The sequence below is a fragment of the Helianthus annuus genome, chromosome 16 (genome assembly GCF_002127325.2).
Source record: "Helianthus annuus cultivar XRQ/B chromosome 16, HanXRQr2.0-SUNRISE, whole genome shotgun sequence".
Classification (NCBI taxonomy): Eukaryota; Viridiplantae; Streptophyta; class Magnoliopsida; order Asterales; family Asteraceae; genus Helianthus; species Helianthus annuus.
Genome location: NC_035448.2, coordinates 135,235,315 through 135,257,866, shown reverse-complemented (window position 1 = coordinate 135,257,866; position 22,552 = coordinate 135,235,315). Strand labels below are relative to the sequence as shown.

At 43.5% G+C, this 22,552-nt stretch overlaps 1 protein-coding gene across 2 annotated transcripts; it reads left to right on the top strand.

The window, feature by feature from the left end:
- Positions 1 to 239: 239 nt before the first annotated feature.
- On the top strand, positions 240 to 5,977 carry LOC110930673 (phytepsin). Of its 2 annotated transcripts, none has more exons than XM_022174026.2 (14): positions 240 to 392; positions 1,370 to 1,747; positions 2,158 to 2,218; positions 2,679 to 2,773; positions 2,855 to 2,967; positions 3,244 to 3,412; positions 3,505 to 3,544; positions 4,418 to 4,482; positions 4,562 to 4,675; positions 4,770 to 4,834; positions 4,958 to 5,114; positions 5,209 to 5,310; positions 5,506 to 5,594; positions 5,744 to 5,977. In XM_022174026.2, exons 2-14 carry the CDS (start codon positions 1,376 to 1,378, stop codon positions 5,826 to 5,828), a joined length of 1,527 nt encoding a protein of 508 aa, XP_022029718.1. In that variant the 5' UTR covers positions 240 to 392; positions 1,370 to 1,375; the 3' UTR covers positions 5,829 to 5,977. The 2 variants fall into 2 exon arrangements, with proteins under 2 accessions (XP_022029718.1, XP_022029717.1); XM_022174025.2 differs by having other exon boundaries at positions 5,191 to 5,310.
- The last annotated feature ends 16,575 nt before the right edge of the window (positions 5,978 to 22,552 follow it).

The window sequence follows — 22,552 nt, the reverse complement described above, 5'->3', positions numbered from 1 at the left end:
TGCTCAAACTTTATAAGTGAAGTTCAGTCTCAAATTTGATTTATAAAGCGGCGTTAGTTTTAGACTCGAGCTCAAATTCGTTTAAAATCAGCTAAATTAAATCTTTTAGAGCGGATCTCGAGTAGCTCGCGAGCGGCTCGGCTCGGCTCGTTTACACCTAACATGTTAGATAAAAGATATAGGCCAAACTTGTTACTTTTCAAACTATAGGTACTGGTTTGGGCAAAATACCCCGTGACACGCGTTGCATCTACAACAAACGGACAGGATTGCGTAGCGTATCGATCCAACGGTCACGTTTTAAATCCCAAGTGCATTCCGTCAGCTATATATGCATTCACTCTAAATTCTCCTGTAAATTTATATCTTTCGACCCGATCATCAGCTTACAGGTATGTTCCATCAGTTCATTAGAATTAGTTCATTGATGTTCTGTTTTTTTTTTCATTTATAGAACAATAAATTTGCCTGATAGATTATATTAACAAAATGTTGTGTTACAATAAAAAAGTTCAGGGTTGTTGAGCTTGCATGCAATCAAGTTGTGTTTATTTCTATTTCTGTTTTTTTTTTTTTTTTTTTTTTTTTTTTTTTTTTTTTTGTATAATTCAAGAAACAGAAGTTAGGTGTGTATTCTTGATGTGATTATTAGTAGAAATTGTGATATTTTACTTGAAAAAGCAATCCCATGTTTTTTATTAATTCTATGTGATTTTGACTTGTTTGACTCTGATAAGTCAAATATTGAATTAATAGATTTGGAGTTTGGAACAAAGTTACAAGAATCTTCAATCCTTTTTAGCTTATATGATTGTAAATTAATTTTATTAATTAGTAAATTAAATAGGTAAGGTTTCTATGTGATTTTGAGAGTTAATTGCCCGGATGGTCCCTGTGGTTTCACGTTTTTTCAGGTTTAGTCCCCACCTTTTGAAAATAGTAGGTATGCTCCCTGGTTTGTTATTTTGTTACTCGGATAGTCCCCTGAGTAAATGTCAATTAGTTTGGAAATAGCAGGTATGCTCCCTATGGTTTGTCATTTTGTTACTCGGATAGTCCCCGGAGTAAATGCCAGGGGACTATCCGAGTAACAAAATGACAAACCATATGGAGCATACCTGCTATTTCCAAAAGGTGGGGACTAAACGTGAAAAAACATTAAACCACAGGGACCATCCGGGCAATTAACTCGTGATTTTGACTTGTTTGACTTTGATAAGTCAAAGATTGACTCAAATAGATTTGGATTTTTGGAACAGAGTAATAAGAATCTTTAATCTTTTGGTTATAAACTTTCGGAGGTCATTCAACTTATTATTACTATAAGTTTATCTTATGTAGCTAACTTTATGTGTGGATTGACATGTAGGTGAATATGGAAAGTAAAACAGAAATCTTAGCAATCTTCCTCTTGTTATCAACCCTTTTGTGTATTCGGGCCTTTTCGACATCAAATGATGGGCTCATTAGGGTCAGTTTGAAAAAAGTAAAAGTTGATGATACCAATAGTATTGCTTCAAACCTGGATTTGGATGAGGGGGATTCATTATTAGACTCTATTATAAAATATAAACAAAGTGGTGATAATCTTGTTGATCCACAAGAGCCCGATGTTGTGTCACTAAAGAACTATATGGATGCTCAATACTATGGTGAGATCGGCATTGGCACCCCACCACAGAAGTTTACTGTGATATTTGACACCGGAAGTGCTAATTTATGGGTGCCATCTTCAAAATGCAGATCGGTAAGATTGTGTTAATTAGATATGGTATAAATCAAGGCATGACTCAACTTATTTCAAGGCTACGAGCAAGATTTTATTTTGGGGCATTTTTCATAAAAGAATTTAGATAAGTGTGTTTAAAGTTAAATAACTTTCATTCCACATTAGTGAATAAGTAAAGAAAAACTTTAAATAATTTTAGAATTAGATCTTTCATCCCTCCTCCCACACCGCTAGTTGAAAAAGCGGTGTCGAGGAAAATTTCACAACTAATCCTTTTTTTAAAGTCTTTCAGTTTGGGGTCCTTAAATTGGTGGGCCTAAAGCCCTTACTTTTTTTCTTTAGGCTAAACGCGGCCCATGCAATAATTAATACATCTATGAGTATGTCGAATGAAAATTTAAGTGTTAGAGTTACGTTTATTTTTGCAGCTACCTTGCCTTTTCCATTCGAGATATAGGTCAGATCGGTCGCAGACCTACAAAGCCAATGGTTAGTTAATTACTCGTATACTATTTTCTTATTCTTGTGCTGACTTATTTTGCCATGACACTAGTTAACATTTCATAGAGGACATAATTTTATGAAAGTGAAACTGTTTGATTATTTCATAAGATTTCTAAAATACCATTTGATGCGGACAGCGTAAAGGGGTGTTATATACCAAATGATCTTATCAACTTTGAAACTATACATCATAACCTATGAGGCAAAAATGGCGAATGGGTGGGGTGTAACTTGTCCAATTATTTTTCACTTTTATAAAAGGTTTATGTATGAAATATAGTTACAAAAGCAATATTAGTACAATAATAGTCTGATTTTAAATAAAACGGTTTAGGAGTGTAACTTGTAAGCATTTGAATACGCTTTGGTCGATATTAGACCATTTCTTTTCTACCTTTTTAAACATACTATTTTTTTAATTCTAACCATTTTTGGTGTCTTGAAGGGACACCTGCTGCTATTCAATATGGTACTGGATCAATATCTGGGTATTTTAGTGAAGACGATGTCCAAGTTGGTGATCTTGTTATCAATGATCAGGTGAATTTACAATTTTGTCATAAGCTCGCCTTTTACAAAAAGTTATTGCAAATTTGTTTGAAATATGTGATCTATAATTAGATGTTCATCGAGGCAACACGGGAGCCTGGTGTGACATTTTTAGCAGGGAAGTTTGATGGTATCCTTGGGCTTGCATTCAAGGAAATATCGATTGGCAATGCTGTCCCAGTGTGGTATGTTTATTTGTTGTAAAATGGGCAGGTCAAACGAGTTTGGTAACAGGTCAACACTTGTCGTCTTTTTCTTTTTTTATAAAAGTAATGAATGATTAATATGTTAAATATAATCACACAACGATTTGGAAACTAATAATCTTATGTTTTTGAAAAGGATATTTTTTAAGTAATATTTTCAGTTTAACCATTCTTGACCCGCTATTTTTTTTTTAAATATAATAACCCAAGTAGACCCATTTTTACACGCATATTTGAGTTTAAATTGTTTTACAGGGAGAACATGGTGAATCAACATCTGGTTAAGGATCAGGTGTTTTCATTTTGGTTGAATCGGAAATCTGAAGACGGAGAAGGAGGTGAAATCGTGTTTGGTGGTGTTGATCCAAAACACTTCACGGGTGAGCATACTTACGTTCCAGTCACACAAAAGGGTTATTGGCAGGTAATTAATTATCGGTTAAAACTATTTTTTAAAGTGTATTCAAACATATGCATGTAGGTATTCTAATATTTTTGTTGTTTTTTCATTGATAGTTCGATATGGGAGATGTTCTTATAGGTGGAAAGCCAGCCGGTAAGAAATTAATGAGCATTATTAATAATTGTATATAACATTTGATCTTGCAACCTTCAAGCATAGCCAGCCCGGGGGTTGGGCGGGGAGGACTCCTGGCTAGGGCACACTAATTTTAACGTTATTTTACTAATTTCGTGAAACTAACATTAGAAGCGGGTGACGGCTAATCATGTATCATGTAGTGACGTTGATAGCCGAAAGACAAGCGAGTACATGCACCAATCGGTCTTTGTCCCGATTGCTAAGTGTCATGTGCCTTAGGTCCAAGGCTTGATGCAAAACTACTATCGAGCCGGGTTTCACTGGAACCAACCTCTCTATTCATACGGGGTAGAGATAAGTCTATCTACATCAGACCCTACCTTAGCTTTGCTATTGGTGGGATTTACTGGATATGATGATGATAAAATCGAAAACACATATAAAACATAAACTTATCTTAGACCCATTTAAAACTATCAATCTCTAAAACTTAAGCTCATTAGGTATTAGCCCAATACCCATTTTAGTTTTATAATAATAATAATAATAATAATAATAATAATAATAATAATAATAATAATAATAATAATAAATATAACAATGAGCGACAATAAAAATAGTTTATATTATCTATTTCGTTAAGGCCTAAGGGGCACGTTTTTTCTGGCTCGGACGGGCATCTGAATTCTCAGGACCGGCTCAAGGGGCACATTAGTAAGGGCCTGACTCCCCTCTTGCAAAGGTGTCAGGTTTGGATCCAGTTTACACTGATTTCCTACTTTAACCCCTTGAAGGCAACCTGGTCCCACTGGTTAGCATAGTATTGGTTGGGTGTGTGAGTTTTCCTATATGGGATCTTGCATCATAACACATTGTGTTGTCTTTTAGGGTTTTGTACGAGTGGATGTTCAGCCATTGCAGATTCAGGAACTTCATTAATAGCAGGCCCATCGGTTTCTAATATCCCGTTTCTTGATATTCCACAAGCCATTAATTAACTTAGTATCCTAAATAGGTTCCTTTGTCTTTTAGGAGGTGATCAAGCAAATAAATGATGCCATAGGAGCCGCGGGGTATCTTAACCAGGAATGTCAAAAAGCCGTTAGATTTTTTGGAGGCCATGTATTTGACCAACTTGCAAACGCAGTAAACAAGAACTCCCTGGTTTTTCTTACATTTAAGTTATAGTTAAATGTTCTAGTTTCTTACTTTTGTTGTTATTAATTTTCCTTCAAAATAGGTTGTAAATGCAACACAGGTTTGTGCCCGTATTGGAGCCTGTCCTCGACAAATTGATGTATCTAGGTCAGATTTCTAAGCATTATTTTTTTGTATCTAAATATTATTAACTCCGTATATACTTACAATATCTATATATATATATGTGTGTGTGTGTGTATATTTAAATAAATTTTGTATGATATGCAGCATTGGCATTAAGAGTGTTGTAGATAGGAATGAGGATGTATCCTCTGGATTAGAGACTTCCCCGCCATGCACGGCGTGTAAGATGGTAGTTTCCTGGGCGCATAGAGAGCTGGTGGAGAATGAGACCCGAGACAGCGTTTTAGGTTTGGGCAGTGATGTGAGTTATTCTTAATTTCTCATTTTCATGCAAGTATTTTTTTGTCGATTACCATATACCGAACCCAAAGTTGCAGCTTTGTACTGTGGTACAGAGTCCGTTGGAACAGTCGACGGTTGATTGCGCTAAAATTCCTTCTATGCCTACTATCTCATTTACCATTGGTGGCAAAGAATTTGAACTTTCTCCTGATCAGGTATTATTCTACACTAACTGATAATCCCTAAGTCAAATTACATTATATAAATCCCGATACTGGTTTTCTGCTTTTGACCCGATCCTGGTAAGCAGGGTATGGATGAGGTCCTGTGAGTTTACGTGTAACGAGTTGTCACCAAATTATATTATTTTTGATCTTATATACCTCCTTAATTTTTGGTTTGGTTTGCAGTACATACTTAAGGTTGGTGAAGGCGCAAGTGCGAGTTGCATTAGTGGTTTCATTGCATTGGATATCCCTCCTCCACGTGGCCCACTCTGGTACGTTTTCTTATTGTGTACGGGTCGGGTCGGGTTGGGTTTGGTCTATTCGACTAGCGTTTACTTATGATTTAGATATTCAAAATTATATGTGTTTCAAATTCGAGTTTGTATGTTGTAACCGGCTTTGCTTGATTAATGGAACACAGGATATTGGGTGACACTTTTATGCGTCCTTACCACACCGTATTCGATTATGGTAACGTACGTGTTGGATTTGCACAAGCGGTATAGAACAGGATGTCCTAATAAAAGGTGGTACTAGTTCTCATGAACCCATGTAAAAGTGCTATGTTTAATATATGTAAGATTGTGATTACATATACCTTAGACATTCTGGACTTGATGTTCTTCGATGCAATCGATTATTGTTTCGTCATGAATTTTGTCTGGATAATTGTGGGACCGTAATGGAGAGAAATCGAGTACTTGGTAAAGTAATTTTCTTGACGAGATCATGTTTTTCGAATTAGATGAAATTGACACAATCGTCATTGAAGAAAAAAACCTTGTAATATTGCTATTGTTAGATTAAATATATTAATTATATCCCCCCCCCCCCCCCCCTCTCTATCTCAAAATCCATGAGTTCATCACCTAAGAACTCTTCATCGCTAATATACATCCTAAACACCAGATCAAGCTGACAATCATGCAGTCTAAATCAGTGTCTATTGCGGTAGGGAACCTAGCAAAAAAATTGAACATATTGATGGAACCTTTGAAAAGTATTAGGAATCAATGTATTCTTTTCAATGTTGAAATCAACGAGAGTGTTCTTGTTACGTATCTTATTTTTATTTTTATTACTATTGTTAAGTCAGGGGATTAGTATGCTATTTTGGTTTAGTTTGGGGTGTCTTATGTAAGTTTCTTATTTATTTATTTGGGGTTACGTATGGAATGGAAATCAAACATAATTTGAGTCAAATATCTCTCTATCTCTTAGTTTTCTTTCTCCCCAAGGTTTTAACCCTATCAAGGGTATCAGAGCTCCAGTCCGATTCCTCATCGGAATTCCTTGCCGCCGCCATGACTAACACCTGCAATCAATGTTGCAGAAATCGGCCTAGACGGCCGATTAATCGGCGCCTAGGCGCTAGTCGGTGGGTTACTGCCTAAATTTAAGCTAGTCGGTCAAAAAATCGGTTATGGTCAAAATCGGTCAAAGTCGGTAAAAGTCGGACAAAATCGGTAAAAGTCGGTCAAAATCAGACTAATCGGGCCATGTTTTTTTACCCAAAAAACCCAATTTTTGAAACCTGACCCATGGTTTAAAGCCTAAATTTTAGTTATAAACCTATTTTAACATTTAAGTTTAGGTATTTTAACATTTAACCCTCTCTATCTTTCATTAGTTTACATATGGTTCCTAAACTTTTAAATTTATTAATAAAAAGTATAAGTTATCTCCTAAACTTGTAAATTTATTACTAAAAAGTATAAAGTTATATATATATATATATATATATATATATATAGTGGAGAGTTCAAATGAGAAGAATCACAAATTAAGAATAAAAAGAATAAAAGGGTACAAAGGTAATTTAAACCAATCATTTAATTAGTCTATCCTTTATTTTTGCTATTTAAATTAATAAACCCTAATCATTTAATGAGTCTATCCTATAAAATAGTTGTGCAACTTACATAATAAAAACATTCATGCACATGATCCTACATATTCAACGCTTTCTACACCATAATAACAACGTTTCCTACACCAAGAAAACAATGTTTTGGTGTAGGGTACAGAATGTGTAGGTTCCCAACACTTTTAAATAATTTTACGACGTACAATAATATATGTGTAGGACACAACACTTTTAAATAATTTAGTCACTCCTTATAAAATTGGTGTAGGACCCAACACATTAATGATGGTGAAGGAGAAAATTATGGTGCCATTAATGAGACTTGAGTAACTCTTTATAATATTTAATAGTGTTATGCATCAAATTGTCTATTCTATCCTTATTAATTAAGACATTTATTGAAAGTAGACAACAATAATATCTTGATTCACAACTATTGATCAAAAAAATATAGGGACAAGATTAATTTAGTTTTCTTCTTGAAAGAAAATTCTTCTCAAATGAACCTTCCCCTATATATATATATATATATAGAAATTTGTAAAATTATACTTAAAAAGTCCAATCCGATTAATCCCTATTAATCCTGATTAATCCTTAGTCGGTACCTCACCGCCCGACTAACGCCTAGCGTCTTCTACAACATTGCCCGCAATAATGAAATCGACAACACCCTCAAGTCCCATGGTAAGGCAATCAGCGACATCCAAGCTGCGTTAGCGGCCCTGATGAAGCAACAGGAACAATCTTCGAAGCAGCAGGAAGAGATTTTGAAGGCGGTGCGTGACAAAGCCGTGCAGTCGTCGGGTAGTTCCTTCGTGTCCTTCTCCGGCCCAGATGGTGACTCACGAACATCCAAACCATTCCGTATCGGTAAGATCGACTTCCCTAAATTTTTGGGGGACGATGTTGAGGGGTGGGTCTATCGCTGCGAACATTTTTTTTCGATGGATGACACCCCCGATGACTCGAAATTACGTTCTGCTGCGGTTCACTTGGAAGGCGATGCCCTCCAATGGCACCGTGCCTACTTAAAGACCCGTAATGCCACGGTTGCCGAGGTCCCATGGGCGGATTATGTTCGTTCGATCTCTGCCCGTTTTCTGATGCAATGTTTGAAGACCCTATGGAAGAGATTGCATCTCTCGTTCAACTTACTGACGACGCCAAGGGTCTACAAGAATATAATTCAGGTTTCGATCGTTTGCTTAACAAGGTTACCGTTAGCGAACTTTATGCCGTTAGCCTATATTTGAAGGGTTTGAAGCCGGAAATAAAAGGGTCGGTAAAGATGTTCAAGCCTGAGACACTACGTGAGGCGTATGGGTTAGCAAGAATTCAAACTATGAACAACACATGCTTGATGAAGCGTTTCAACGCTGTGGAGGATGGGCTGCAACCCGAAGACGTCAAAATAACACCTCCTGTAAATGGTTCAAAACTACCCTTGCTGCCAAGTCCAACAACCGAGCCATCAAGTTCTACATCGGGAATCCTTAGATCAAGGCGTTTGACGAGTGACGAACTTGAGCAAAAAAGGGCAAAGGGGGAATGTTTCTGGTGTACCGAAAGGTTCGTTCCGGGGCACAAATGTAAGAAAAAACAACTTTACATACTTGAAGTGGTAGATGATGAAAAACAAGCAACGGAAGAGGATGAAGACAAGGTTTCTTGAAGTACTTTTCGAGGGCAAAAAGTAGGTTAAGGGGGGAGTATTGTTACGTATCTTATTTTTATTTTTATTACTATTGTTAAGTCAAGGGATTAGTATGCTATTTTGGTTTAGTTTGGGGTATCTTATGTAAGTTTCTTATTTATTTATTTGGGGTTACGTATGGATGGAAATCAAGCATAATTTGAGTCAAATATCTCTCTATCTCTTAGTTTTCTTTCTCCCCAAGGTTTTAACCCTATCAGTTCTTAATGTTGAAATCTTGAGATTGAAAACAAAGTTGATGATTTCATTTGAACGTAATGAAAAGTAACAGGGTTGTAAGGCTATAGGGTATGGGGTTCGTCCCCAGCCCCGTCGAGGAACGGTGACGCCGTCGAACCATCCCCCCCCCCCTCGTCCCCGTCCTCTACGTCCTGCTCAAGACGTTGCCGACGATCCAAATCTGGTGGCCCCCATTAATGATTTCGACCGTTAATAAAAAAATTGAGTAAATTGCCATTTTAGTCCCTGTGGTTTGGGCCATTTTGCCAGTTTAGTCCAAAGGTTTCATTTTTAACATCTAGATCCAAAAAGGTTTCATCGTTGCCATTTTGGTCCAACTGACTTAACTCCATCCATATCTGTTAAAGCTGCCAAAGGCATTTTTGTCAGATATGGATGGAGTTAAATCAGTTGGACCAAAAGGAAATGACAAAAATGCCCTTGGCAGCTTTAACAGATATGGATGGAGTTAAGTCAGTTGGACCAAAATGGCAACGATGAAACCTTTTTGGATCCAGATGTTAAAAATGAAACCTTTGGACTAAACTGGCAAAATGGCCCAAACCACAGGGACTAAAATGGCAATTAACTCAAAAAAATTAACAACAACCCACCACCGCCGAGAACTACAACCACCACCACCACAAATTCGCCGCCACCACTCAATCAATCAACTTCCAATCTTGCAGATCTTTTCTTTTCAGGAGGTAGATCTGGTAAAAGTTCAAGTTTTTTATAGAGAAAAATAGGGTTTTTATAGAGAGAAGCTAGAGAATGGAGAAAAAATGTTGGAAACATGGTGAACGACTGTGGTGGTTGTTGCGACGGTGGTGTGGTGGCGGTGGTGTGGTTACAGGCGGTGGTGGTTTTTTTCTTCTGGAAGCACAAAGATTTTAGAGAGAGAGAGAAACAAAGAGATGACTTTTTATGATGGAAACAAAAGGAAGTTGAGAGGATTAAGATAAGCAGTTGAGAGGATTAAATAGTGATATAAAATAAAACTACCAAAATTGATATAAAATAAAACTAATAAAATTGATATAAAATAAAACTAATAAAAAATATAAGCAGTTGAGAGGATTAAATATTTTGTTAGTTTATTTGTTAAATGTTAAAAAAAAAGTAGAAGATTAAAAAAATAAAAAAAAACATAAAAGTGATGGGGTAGGATCATCTAGGACCATCCTCCATACCCTCTACTTTTGTAGGATGGACCATCCTTGGGAGGACTATGACGTGGCGCCTACGTGACGGATCATCCTCCCTTAAATGACCATCATCATACCCTCTAGCCTAAAAGATACATAATTAATCTTACCATCGAAAATATACCAAAATTCTAAGAAACATATATTGATTGATTAGCTTTTTTAATTTTATAAAAAAAAAATAAGATATTGGTATTAGAGCCAAACCTTGAACTTGGAACCATTATATTATCTTGAGATGGTTTTTTACACTCTACTACCAACATTTTTATGTGTAATAAAGGGATTCATATACTAAATATACAATTTACTATAGATATAAAAAAAAAACTTCTAAAAACTTTTTGGACCCTTTAAAAATTTGAGCCTAGGACGACGACATGGGTTAGCCAGCCTTGTGTACATATGCATATGCATACCTATGTACGTATGTGTGCACATCGTATGCACATGCATGCATGCACAAGCTTACATACGCGCACACATACACTTATATATCTGGATTGAGGGTTAGGTTCTCTACAAAGTGATACATAAATCATAACAATTTAATTTTTGAATAGTTTGAGTATGCCTTTAGATAAACTTCTATCCTTTTGTTACCTATACATGGGTCACAAAATGTTTTCATAAGAGTTATCGTTTAAAAAACTAGTATGTGAGTTATTTTTCAGCACTGTATGCCCAATTTAAAAAAAAATTGTTTTGGAGCTGAAAGAGTAAATTATTAATATATTCATTTATATGGTTATCATTATCATTTATATTATTTATTTATCAAAAAGTAATTTATTTCTTATTAGATTAGTTGAAATTTGTTTGATGGACATAATTAGTATTCCTAACTAATCAAGAGTTTCCTATTTGATGTATATAAGACTATGCGTAGTGGGCATGATTCACCCTTGGGCGTTTTGTGCCATGTGGCAGCTCAGTCAGCAATGAGGCATTATTGGGCGTTTTCTAAAATGGGTGTAGTGGGGATGTGGACATTGTGGGGCATTATGTTTGTAATAAAATTAAATAAAAAAATCAAAAAAATTTGATTGGTTTTCCAAAAATGGAAATGAATCTGATTGGTCAAACCTTGCCCCTTATAGCGTTATTTAGAACACGCCTGACCAAAAAAATGGCCAAACACGCCTACGGGGGCGGAGGTGCCGGCGTTATCCGGCGTTTTCGGGCGAGATTCCGGGCAAAAAACGCCCCACTACGTTCGGTCCAAGGGAGATAATTAGAGAGATAAATGGTTACAAAATTCGTTAACTTCATAATTCCTAAATCGTTCCTACTCTCTCTCTCTCTCTCTCACACACGCATACGAATTCGTGTTCTTCAAAACAATAATCACTATCATAAATTATATACCTGTAAGGACCTTCAAAAATGTCCCTAAATAACCCGTAAGTAAAAACCGGGACCCTTGAAACCCTAATCCATAACAAAAATCAAGAAAAGCGGATTTTTGGTCCTCTCATGGGCCGCGTAAAGGATGGCCAGACCCTTACGCGGGCCGCGACAACTCATTGAGTCTCCGGATATGCCAACAGGCCATGTGTCACACACATGGCAGCCCTAGGTATGACACGCTAGCCCTAATCTACGAATAGGTGCCCCTCGCGGGCCGCGTAAGGATCAAGAGGGGGTTTACGGGGCCGCGTAAACCCCATTTTTCAGCTATAAATAGCTTGGATCAGGGGCTTTCATTCTGTGTCAAAAACTTTGATCAAAAACGAAGTATTGCTGCTCAAAACTATAATTTCACATAGAGAGGTGCTGCCACGATACCGGGTATTAACTTGATCGCTGCTAAGATTCAATATCCGATCGATTAAAACTATCCAATGGATGTTTAAGTGCTGCCCACATTAGGGTTATACTTTGTCATTCGTCGTGAATTCGATGGATGTTTAGTATTGCACTTTGTCATTCGTTGTGAGGGTTTGTATCTCGTGAGTTATCGTAAATGTTGTATTAGTTACTGAAGGGGTATGGTCCCAAAACGACCATTACCCGCATCAAACAAACCCCTACCAGTAAGCAAACCGCACCCATGCGGTCACATCCTTCGAACCCATTCGGTTCGAAGATGAATAGCTTGACCCAAGTACGAAAGAAGATGAACATATCGATGCGGCTGGCACCGCATCATATGGCCATTTTCGTCACGACAAGGGAAGCGAGCAAATAGTCTCCACATACGATGATGCGGCCAACACCGCATCTCGCGTATTTCTTGGTCACAAGTAGGAGACGCGGTAACTTCAGACGTTACCGCATGCAGCGATACGGCTCGCACCGCACCCTGCATATCCAACAAGTGGACTGACACGCCAGGCAAGTGGCTGACACCACGAGGCAAGTGGCGCCGGCGACAGTCCCCTGTCAGAGCTATTAAAGCAATGGGCTGACGTGGCGTAACCCCCACGGCCGGCGAGACTGACACACCTGCAACGGTGCAGCTCGTCGTCAGCCCATCCATCAATCTCCTCCTTCACTCCTCGGCTATAAATACCGACCCCAAACCAGGTTTGAGGTATCTCTTCACAACTCTCTAACTACTACTATTATCTTGCTTTGCTTCCCAAGCAAACTACTGATTCTCACGCCGGAGAGTGGTAACAAGGAGCACCCCCCACCCCATCCTCCTTGTTACGAGTCACGGCTTGTTTCCTTGTGCAGGAGATCATCCACCGGTGACCCAGCCAGCGATCTCCGAGAGGAAGGGATTAACCCTTCTTGACGAGACCAGTGTGTTAACCCTGCCAGGTTAACCATTGTTTCATCATTGGCGCCCACCGCTACTCTTAGCACTTTTTAATCCATCCCTCTCCCTCTCAAGATCATGACTGATAACCAAAACACCAATGCGGATAACCCAAATCCCCCGATCCCAACAGGGGTCCACCCTTCGACCCCCCAACCCGGACACATTGGCACGTCCACCCAAAGGATCCCATCCTTTGCGTTCGGACACGACTTATCACAGGCCCCAACTGTGCTCCCACCAGGCGTGGACTTACACTCCTGGTACCAACAGCAGACTGACCTGCTGATAGCGGCTTACAACCGCGCTTGTACGGAAGCAAACGTACAGGCTGGGCCTACTCCAATACAACACACACCTGCCAACCGTATACTCCAATACGATGGCAGGTTACACTCACGTCCGGCTTCCAGAAGCCGACATGACGACCGTGGATCATCTTACTGTTCGGTCAATACACTCAACGAGGATACTTCCTCATATGAGTCCCGCTCCAGAGGGCCAGTGCATACCCGCCTGGGCCCCTATGGCGAAGATAGGAGGCGGTCAGCCTCCAGGCGCGGCCCAGGCATCCAGAGCCGACTGGGCCCGCAACCTTACACGGAAGGGTACGGTCATACCGACCCTGACGATCAAACCTACCGCGGGGAGTCTCACGACACCCACAGCAGACCGGGGGGACGCAACTATGTTCCTCCCAGTCACCCCCGCACTACATACCTCAGGGCGGCAAAGCGCCCTGTGCACGAACCATACAGGCCAAGGGCCGCGGCCGAAAATTCAAAATTCGTCCCGCACATCGCCAACGCCGATATCACAACGACAAAATTCCCAGTCAACATTGGGAAATACAGTGGCTCGACCGACCCGGACGACCACATGAACATCTTCACAGGCGGAGGCGTCAATGGCAGGTGGGACGAACCCACCTGGTGCAATTTTTTCCCCCAGACCCTCATCGGTCTGGCGAGGGCATGGTTTGATTCTTTGCTAGTGGGATCACTGGATTCTTTCGAGGACTTGCGCGCCAAGTTCCTCGCCCATTTTAGCCAACAGCGACGCCACGAACGCGATTCGTTGGACGTCATGAACATCTGGCGAAGGGATGACGAATCGCTCGAGGCATTCGTCATCCGTTACAATAAAGAATGCCTAGAGATAGGCGACGTGGCGGACCAAATGGCGCGAAACCATTTTATTCGGGCCGTCAAAGACAGAGAGATGATCATGACCATCTCCGGCAAGGAGGGTTTGCCTAAAAAATGGGAGGATGTCATGACCGCAGTCAAGACATATGCCCAGACACAGCGGTCGCTCGAACCGCACGTCAAAAAGGCAAAACCCCAAGCCGAAACATCCCACCAAGGGTCCAAACGTAACAACAAACGAAACCGGGATACAGGAAATCGGGATATTACTAAACCGTATTCCCCGCAACCCAACACGTTTGACCCACAATGCTACAACCCTGCCCGAGACACTCGGGCACCAAGAAAAGAATCTCGGGACCGCAAATGGACCGAGATCAACCAGTCGCCAAGAGAGGTCCTCCTCGCAGATCCACAATTCTTGCGACCGGCCCAACCAATGAAGTCCAAGAAAAGTCAGGACCTCACACTATACTGTGAGTACCACAAGGACTCGGGCCACACCACCAACAACTGCATCAGTCTCCGGCTGGAGATTGAGCGGGCGTTGAAAGAGGGGAAACTACAACACCTCTTGCCAGGTGGACAAAAGCCCACCAAGCATATCACCCCTCACAACGAAGGTACCTCCTCCGGGAAGAAAGCCATGTACGTGGTTTCCACCCACATGATCTACGGAGGCAAGGGTAGGCCGCGCAAAGCGGCACGAAGACCGGACAATGATTGGAAAGACGAGCAAGTCGTCTTCCCAAAAGTCCGAGGCGGACCACGTGATAGACGCGCCGTCGTCATTTCAGGCCAGCTGGCCCATTACTGCACCGAGCGTCTGTTCATTGACCCGGGCAGTACATCCGATATAATCTACGAGCAATGCTTCAATCAATTTGACCAAGAGGACAAAGATCGGTTGCAAGCCGTAGATTACCCGCTGGCCGGATTCGCAGGGGAAACAGTCTTTCCCCTAGGTCAAATTACATTTCCCGTGCGTCTTACCAATGGTAAACACACGCGGACGGAGGAGGTAAACTTCATGGTTTTACCCCACACCTCCAATTATGACGTCCTCCTTGGGAGAGAATCCCAAGGAGATTTCAATATGATCACATCCGTCCCCCACTCCGCGGTTGGTTTCCCAACCGCATCGGGGGTTGCAATCATCTACGCCCGCAAGGACGTCATGATGACGGACGAAGTACGTCCGACAAAGGTCGCAAGGCCCACCCCCGTCGGCCAACCGGAAAAATGGGTTCTCAACCCAAAGCATCCGGAACAGAAGGTCACATTGGGTCACGCCTTATCCTCGACCACCAGAGCGCACCTGAAGGAGCTCCTCTTCAGGAACCAAGACATCTTCGCGTGGACTCCCGCAGACATGACAGGGGTCCCGCGCGAAATAGCGCAGCACTATTTGAATACCAAACCAGGTATCAAGCCAGTGATCCAAGGCCAACGCCACCTTGGGTCAGCTAAAAATCAGGCGATGCAAGAGCAGATCGAAGAACTGCTCTCCGCAGGTATACTGCGGGAAGTCAAGTACCAGACTTGGTTATCCAACCCTGTCATGGTAGAAAAACCATCCGGGGGCTGGCGCATGTGCGTCGATTACAAGGACCTTAACAAGGCCTGCCCCAAGGATTGTTACGCGCTTCCAGAAATCGACGAAAAGGTCGATAACCTCGCGCCATTTCGGTGGAAGTGTTTCCTCGATTGCTACAAAGGGTACCACCAGGTACAAATGGCACTTGAGGATGAAGACAAAACGGCATTCCGGACCCCAACCGGAAATTACTGCTATACAAAAATGCCGTTTGGGTTGCGCAACGCGGGCTCAACCTACCAGAAACTGATGAACGACACTTTCCGCGGTCAAATAAGCAAAAGTGTCGAAATCTATATGGACGACCTGGTCGTCATGAGCATGGAGGAAGATACCATGCTCACCGATATAGAAAGAACATTCCAAACTCTGCGAAGCGTCAACATGAAGCTCAATCCAGGGAAATGCTCGTTTGGAATGGAAGAAGGCAAATTCCTTGGGTTCATCGTCACCAAAGATGGATTCAAGGTAAACCCGGAAAAAGTGCAGGCGATCGAGCGCATGCCATCGCCTGCATCGATGAAAGATATGCAACGCCTGGCCGGAAGGCTGGCGGCACTCAACAGGTTCTTGGCTAACCACGCAGCCAAGTCATACCCTTTCATCAAGACCCTGCGAAGCTGTTCAAAGAAAGAACAATTCCAGTGGACCACAGAGGCTGAAAAGGCCTTCCGGGAAATGAAGGAGTGTTTGATACAACTCCCAACACTAACCGCACCATGCAAGGATGAGCCACTCATCTTATACCTATCCGCTGCAGACAACGCAGTGGGCGCGGTATTAATAGTGGAACGAGCGGGGGTTCAAACACCCATCTATTATATCAGCAAAATGCTCAACGACCCGGAGACGAGATACTCAATAATGGAAAAATTGGTACTAGCACTGGTACATGCTTCAAGACGGTTACGACGCTACTTCGTAAACCACATCATCACAGTGCTAACCAATTACAGGATCGGCCCGATCCTGTCCAAACCCGACATCTCTGGGAGATTAGCAAAATGGGCAATTGAGCTGGGCGCACATACGATACATTACAAACCGCGCCCTGCCATCAAAGGCCAAATCTTAGCTGATTTCGCCGCTGAAGTACCAGCGGATCGCATCCAAGAATGCGAAGAATCCCAAAACCCTGCGCCCCCACCGCCCTCCTCAGAAGTATGGGCACTATTTACCGATGGTGCATCCAACGAGGAAGGTGCGGGCGCAGGTCTGCGACTCGTCAGCCCTAACGGCCAAGAACTTACATATGCCATCCGCCTCGATTTTAAAAGCACGAACAACGAGGCAGAATATGAAGCACTATTAGCCGGGCTACGTTTAGCAGTCAAAATCGGCGTGCAACATCTGGAAGCGCATGTCGATTCTTTGTTAGTTGCGGGCCAGGTACGCGGCGACTATGCCGCCAAAGGGGATATCATGATCCTCTACCTCGAGCAAGCCCTGCAGCTAAAATCCAAATTCGCTTCATTCAATATTCGACACATTAATCGAAGCGAAAACAAATCCGCGGATGCACTATCAAAGCTTGCATCCACCAGCTTCCAACACCTGGCAAAGGAGGTACGTATCGAGATTTTGCAAAATCCTTCGGTTCCTCTACGCCAGGTCAGTGTCATCCAATACGGAACAACGTCATGGATGACACCAATTATCGCATACCTTCAGTCAGGTGTGACTCCCGAGAGCAAAACAGAGGCACGTAAGTTACAATACAAAGCGTGCCACTATCAAATGGGAGACGGTATCTTATACCGAAAGTCATACCTCGGACCGCTCCTCCGATGCGTTAATCCACAAGATGCCACATACCTCATCCGAGAGATACATGAGGGTATATGTGGCATACATGCTGGACCACGCACGGTCGTGGCAAAAATCATGAATGCCGGGTATTACTGGCCCGGCATGCACCTGGACGCCGTCAAAGAATTACGCAAATGCATGGACTGCCAGCGCCATGCCCCAAAAACTTTGCGACCAAAGAACAATCTGGTCCCCGTCACTACTGCATGGCCTTTTCAAAAATGGGCAATCGACGTAGTGGGACCATTCCCGGACGCACCAGGTGCAGTTAAATTTATCATAGTAGCGGTTGATTACTTCACAAAATGGGTAGAGGCGAAACCACTCGCTTCCACCACTGCTATGGTAACAAGAAAGTTCATTTGGGAGCACATCATCTGCCGTTTCGGTTTACCAATGTACATTGTTACCGACAACGGCACCAACTTCGCTGCCGACGAATTCCAAAAATGGCTAGAAGAGCTGAACATCAAACACATATTCTCGTCTGTCGCACACCCGCAAGGGAACGGCCAAGTCGAGAGTATAAATAAAGGCCTAGTCGAAGGAATCAAAGCACGATTGGGAACAGCCAGGCGTGGCTGGGTCGATGAACTCCCAAGCATCTTATGGGCTCACCGCACTAGCCCAAAAACAAGCAATGGGGAAACACCTTTCAGCCTCGTCTACGGGTCTGAAGCGGTGATACCCGCGGAAATGGGCCTCCCATCTCCTAGAATGTTGGCTATCGAAAAGCTAGACAACAACAGGGAACGTAGGATCGATTTGGACCTCCTAGAAGAAAGGCGCGAGAACGCCGCCATCAACGAGGCCAAATACAAATCCAAACTGGAAAAGTATTACAACGCGCGAGTCCGCGTTTGTACTTTCAATCCAGGGGACTACGTCCTACGTGACAACGAGGCATCTAACGCCGAGCGCCCAGGAAAACTTGCCCCCAAGTGGGAAGGACCCTACCTCATCAGCGAGGTCTTAGGGAAGGGCGCATACAGGTTACAAACACTAGAGGGCGAACCTATCGCCAGAACATGGAACGCACAACAGCTTAGACGCTGCTATATGTAAGCTATGTTCTTACACTCCCCATGTAACCTATCGGACCGCAGGTCATTCGCAAATAAATAAACAAATCTTTTTATACATTATTGTTTGTTTACTACTATTACAAATGCGTGTTTCCACTTCACGGTATCCAAAAAACAGATTGGCAAAATCTTCATTTACGATACCTATACAAAGTGGTAGCCACACGCAACTATTGTAATAGGCCAACACAAGGCAAAAAAGACTTAAGTGCTATCCAACCGGATAAACATATTTCTTACCTAATACAATTCCTGAGCCCAGAAAGGCAAACAAGGGAATTGACACATGCTCATACCGCAATAGTATAGAGTATACTCAACCCCATTCACAATGGGTAGAGACCCGCATGCATACGTTTCAAACATACAGGAACTGACAATACTTGTATAGTGGAACAAAACACCTTATATTCAAAAAATTCAGGCACCAACATGATGCTTACACAGATTTACATAAGGTTTCCTATTCTATACAAGAGGACAGCAAAAAAGGGGCACACCGGCCAACCTGAACCCTACTTTGTACCACTGGTCCCCGCATCATCTCTAGCGTTACCAGCGGCGTCGTCCTCTTCAACATCCGGATACAGCATCCGCAAACGGTCTACATAGTCCGCGGCATCCAAACAACTGTCCAATTCCTGTATACAAGCAAGGGACGTGTCATAGAAGGCGGCCTCGGCTGCTTTCAGGTGCGACTCGGTATCCACGCCACGGAACCCCGATCGCTCATCCGTATGACCACCCTTGGTAATCACGTTCAGATGGCCAATGCAGCGGTTGTACCCTGCCTTAAACCGGCATCCCGAGCGCGATCCCGGACCAGATTCAAACCAGCAGCAGTCTCAGGGGCATTCATAATCGCCTCGACAATCTGCAAATTCAAACCAACACGTAAGTCCCATGTGTTAGTCTACAGAAAGCTAAAACACGAAGATACTTACGCGCGAAATACCGCATGACCGCATCCATTCACGGTCAGCCTCCAACTGATTAAGGGAGGACACCAAGGCATCCTTGGCCTCCACAGCGGAGTCAGCACGTTCCTCCGCAGCAGACACGCGGGCAGTAAGATCTGTAACCGCGACCTCCCGGGCTTGAACATCAGCCTGTCAGCAATAGCAAGCAGTTCACAAGGGTAAACATTTACGAACCAGCGATGAAATATCAAGCACAGTTAAAAAGACATACCTGCAAGCTGGTAACGACTTGGTCTAAACGGAGGCGCTCCACATTGGCCTCCTCAAGGGCCTTCGCAGCACGAGCCCCGGCCTCTTTGGCCTCTTCAAGGGCCTTCAGGGCCTCGTCCTTCGCCTGCAGCGCTTTAGCCGATGCGGCCTCAGCCGCAGCTTTTTCATTGCCCAAGGCAACATTTGCCGCCTTGGCGTTTGCTAGCTCCTGCCGAGTATGAAACAGAAGATTGTTCTGCTTAGCCCAAGATTCGTTCCACTTCTTGCGCTCGTTGGATGAAATTTCCTCCCAACGCTTACGCTCATCAGCAAGGAGTTTAGCAAGGGTACGCACCTGTTTCAGTTGGGCAGTGGCAGCCCACTCAGCGGTCTGTTTCTGCTTCTCAAAAGCAGCTTTAACTTTTTCCAGCTGCTCTGCACCCGCACGAGCAGCTTGGACCAGCTTTTCCGCCTCCGCCCGCAGGCAGACAGCCTCTTCTTCACGGCGGCTCAGAACTTTATAGTCTTCCAACATGGCATTCGCCACAATGGAAGTCCCTACCAACATGGTCGAGAGCTGGTTTATACGCAGCTCGCGCGGTGCGGCACGAGCCCGCTCAACTTCAAAGGGGGTCCCCAGACCGCCCAAGATCTCCCTGCAGGCCGCAGGATCGTTAGCAATATCATCCCCCTGCAATACAGTCCAGGGGGGTCGATGGTACACCATACTGCGATCCTGGGAGTAGGTGCGGTAGTAATACTCCAATTCAGACTCCCCAGGCTGAATTGGAGGCCCGTCATACCCCGCACCACCGGCCGACGAGCTGGTACCCTTATCAACCGCAGACTTCTGCGGCCCAGCATCATGCTGCCGCGCTTCAGCGCCAGTTTTTTGCGGTTCAGCATCAGAATGTTGCTTCCCAGTAGCAGTGAACCGCAAACTCAAATCGTCTCCCTCATTGGGAGAGATCAGGTTGTTGGACGAGTCGACAGTATCAAATATCTGGGCCGCAGCATTCTCTGCGGTACCCTCCTTCTGCACGGTTGACTCAGGTACCACCTTGACGGGAGGTGTCGACGGCACCTCCGTTCCACCCGCACCCATGGCACGCGGAGGGGACTCCGGAGCATCGAAGATAGAAAAATCTTCATCTTGACGCTCTGCAAAAAAGTCAAATAGCTATCAGAACTAGTTACACAACAGTTAACACTAGATAGCCTACACTTACCAACGACAACCGCAGGTTTTTTCTGCGCCGGAGCAGACCTTTTGGTTACTAGTCTCCGACGTTTGGTTTCAACACCACCAGCAGCTTTCTGCTCTGGCCTCCTCTTCTCACCAATCACAGGGGGACCCGCAGCTGTCCCTCCCGCAGCCGCCTCTTCTGCCTGCTTCTTCGCAGCACCAGAACGTGACTCCGCGGCTGTACTCAAACCCTCAAGGGTATCAGATACTATCACATAATCCTTGTGTCGACGAAAAGAGGAATGAGAGATACCTGCTGCCTGCGGCACCAGATGAGGCACAGTAGTGACCTCCTTTATCTTCTTTTGGCGAAAGCGCACGCCCTTCACAGTTTGCCTCTTAGGCACACCTTTCGCTTCAGGGTCCCCCAAGGCCCCAAGATCACCTGCATGGAATCAATACGTCAATAACACACCATGATCAACACAAGTAGCAAAGCTTCGATAGTATACCTTTGCCTACTGGCAACTCAACTGCCAGTGCAGCCGCAGTAGGCACCCGGAAGTTACTACGGATGATAGTGTTGTGATCCTGTTCACCATCCGCACAAACTACGGTCTCAACCGTACCCTCGAAATCCGGAGCAAACATCCTCCATGCGGGAGCATCTTCTGATAGTAGACACAAAAGTCAGTAACACACGTAAGGATAAAGAACGTAAAGAAACAAAAAGTACGTACCACCGCTCTTTTCCCGCACCACGGGTTTCAAGTTCTTGCCCCTCCTCAACATCATACGCAACAGCCATAGTTGCGTGTTGGTCAACTTCACAGACTCAATAGTCTGCAGCTGCGGGAACCATTGCACTGATTTCAAACTGGGCATCGCAATGGTCTCTGCTATGATCGTCTCGGTCACATTCCGAAACGTCATATCCACCGCAAGGGCAGCAGACTTGATATAGAAGAACTTCTTCTTCCACATCGTCATCCCCTTAGGGGGAGTCATCAGCTTCGGGGTACCGTCTCGTTGACGGAAAGAAAAGAACCCCATGAACACTGTCATCTGATAAAACCGTCGGAAATCTCCGACGGTAGGCTCTATGCCAAGAGCACGAAAGGTAAACTCAAAATTACGAATCCGAATCATCCCAAATGGACTCACTTGAGAAATGTGGACCTTGTACCACTCCAAGATATCCACAACAAACACCGTCAACGGTAGTCGGAGGTTACAATCTACGAAGAAATCGGACCACATGGTCACGTAACCGGCCGGAGCGTCGGCACCAGTATCACCCTCTGATGGGTACCGAGCCCCATACTCCGAGGGCATTTGGACCTCAAGCATAAGGCGATCAAAGCTTTTTCTGGTCCACTTCAGCGCCGGTAATCCACCACCGGCAGCCCCCTCTTCTTCTTCTTCGGCCACTAAAGGCTGTTCAGGGTTTTCACCCTC

Coding starts and splice junctions, on each gene's coding strand:
- LOC110930673 (XM_022174025.2), top strand. CDS start 1,376: ATGGAAAGTAAAACAGAAATCTTAGCAATCTTCCTCTTGTTATCAACC. Junction 1,748..2,157: donor CATCTTCAAAATGCAGATCG/GTAAGATTGTGT, acceptor TTATTTTTGCAG/CTACCTTGCCTTTTCCATTC. Junction 3,413..3,504: donor CACAAAAGGGTTATTGGCAG/GTAATTAATTAT, acceptor TTTCATTGATAG/TTCGATATGGGAGATGTTCT.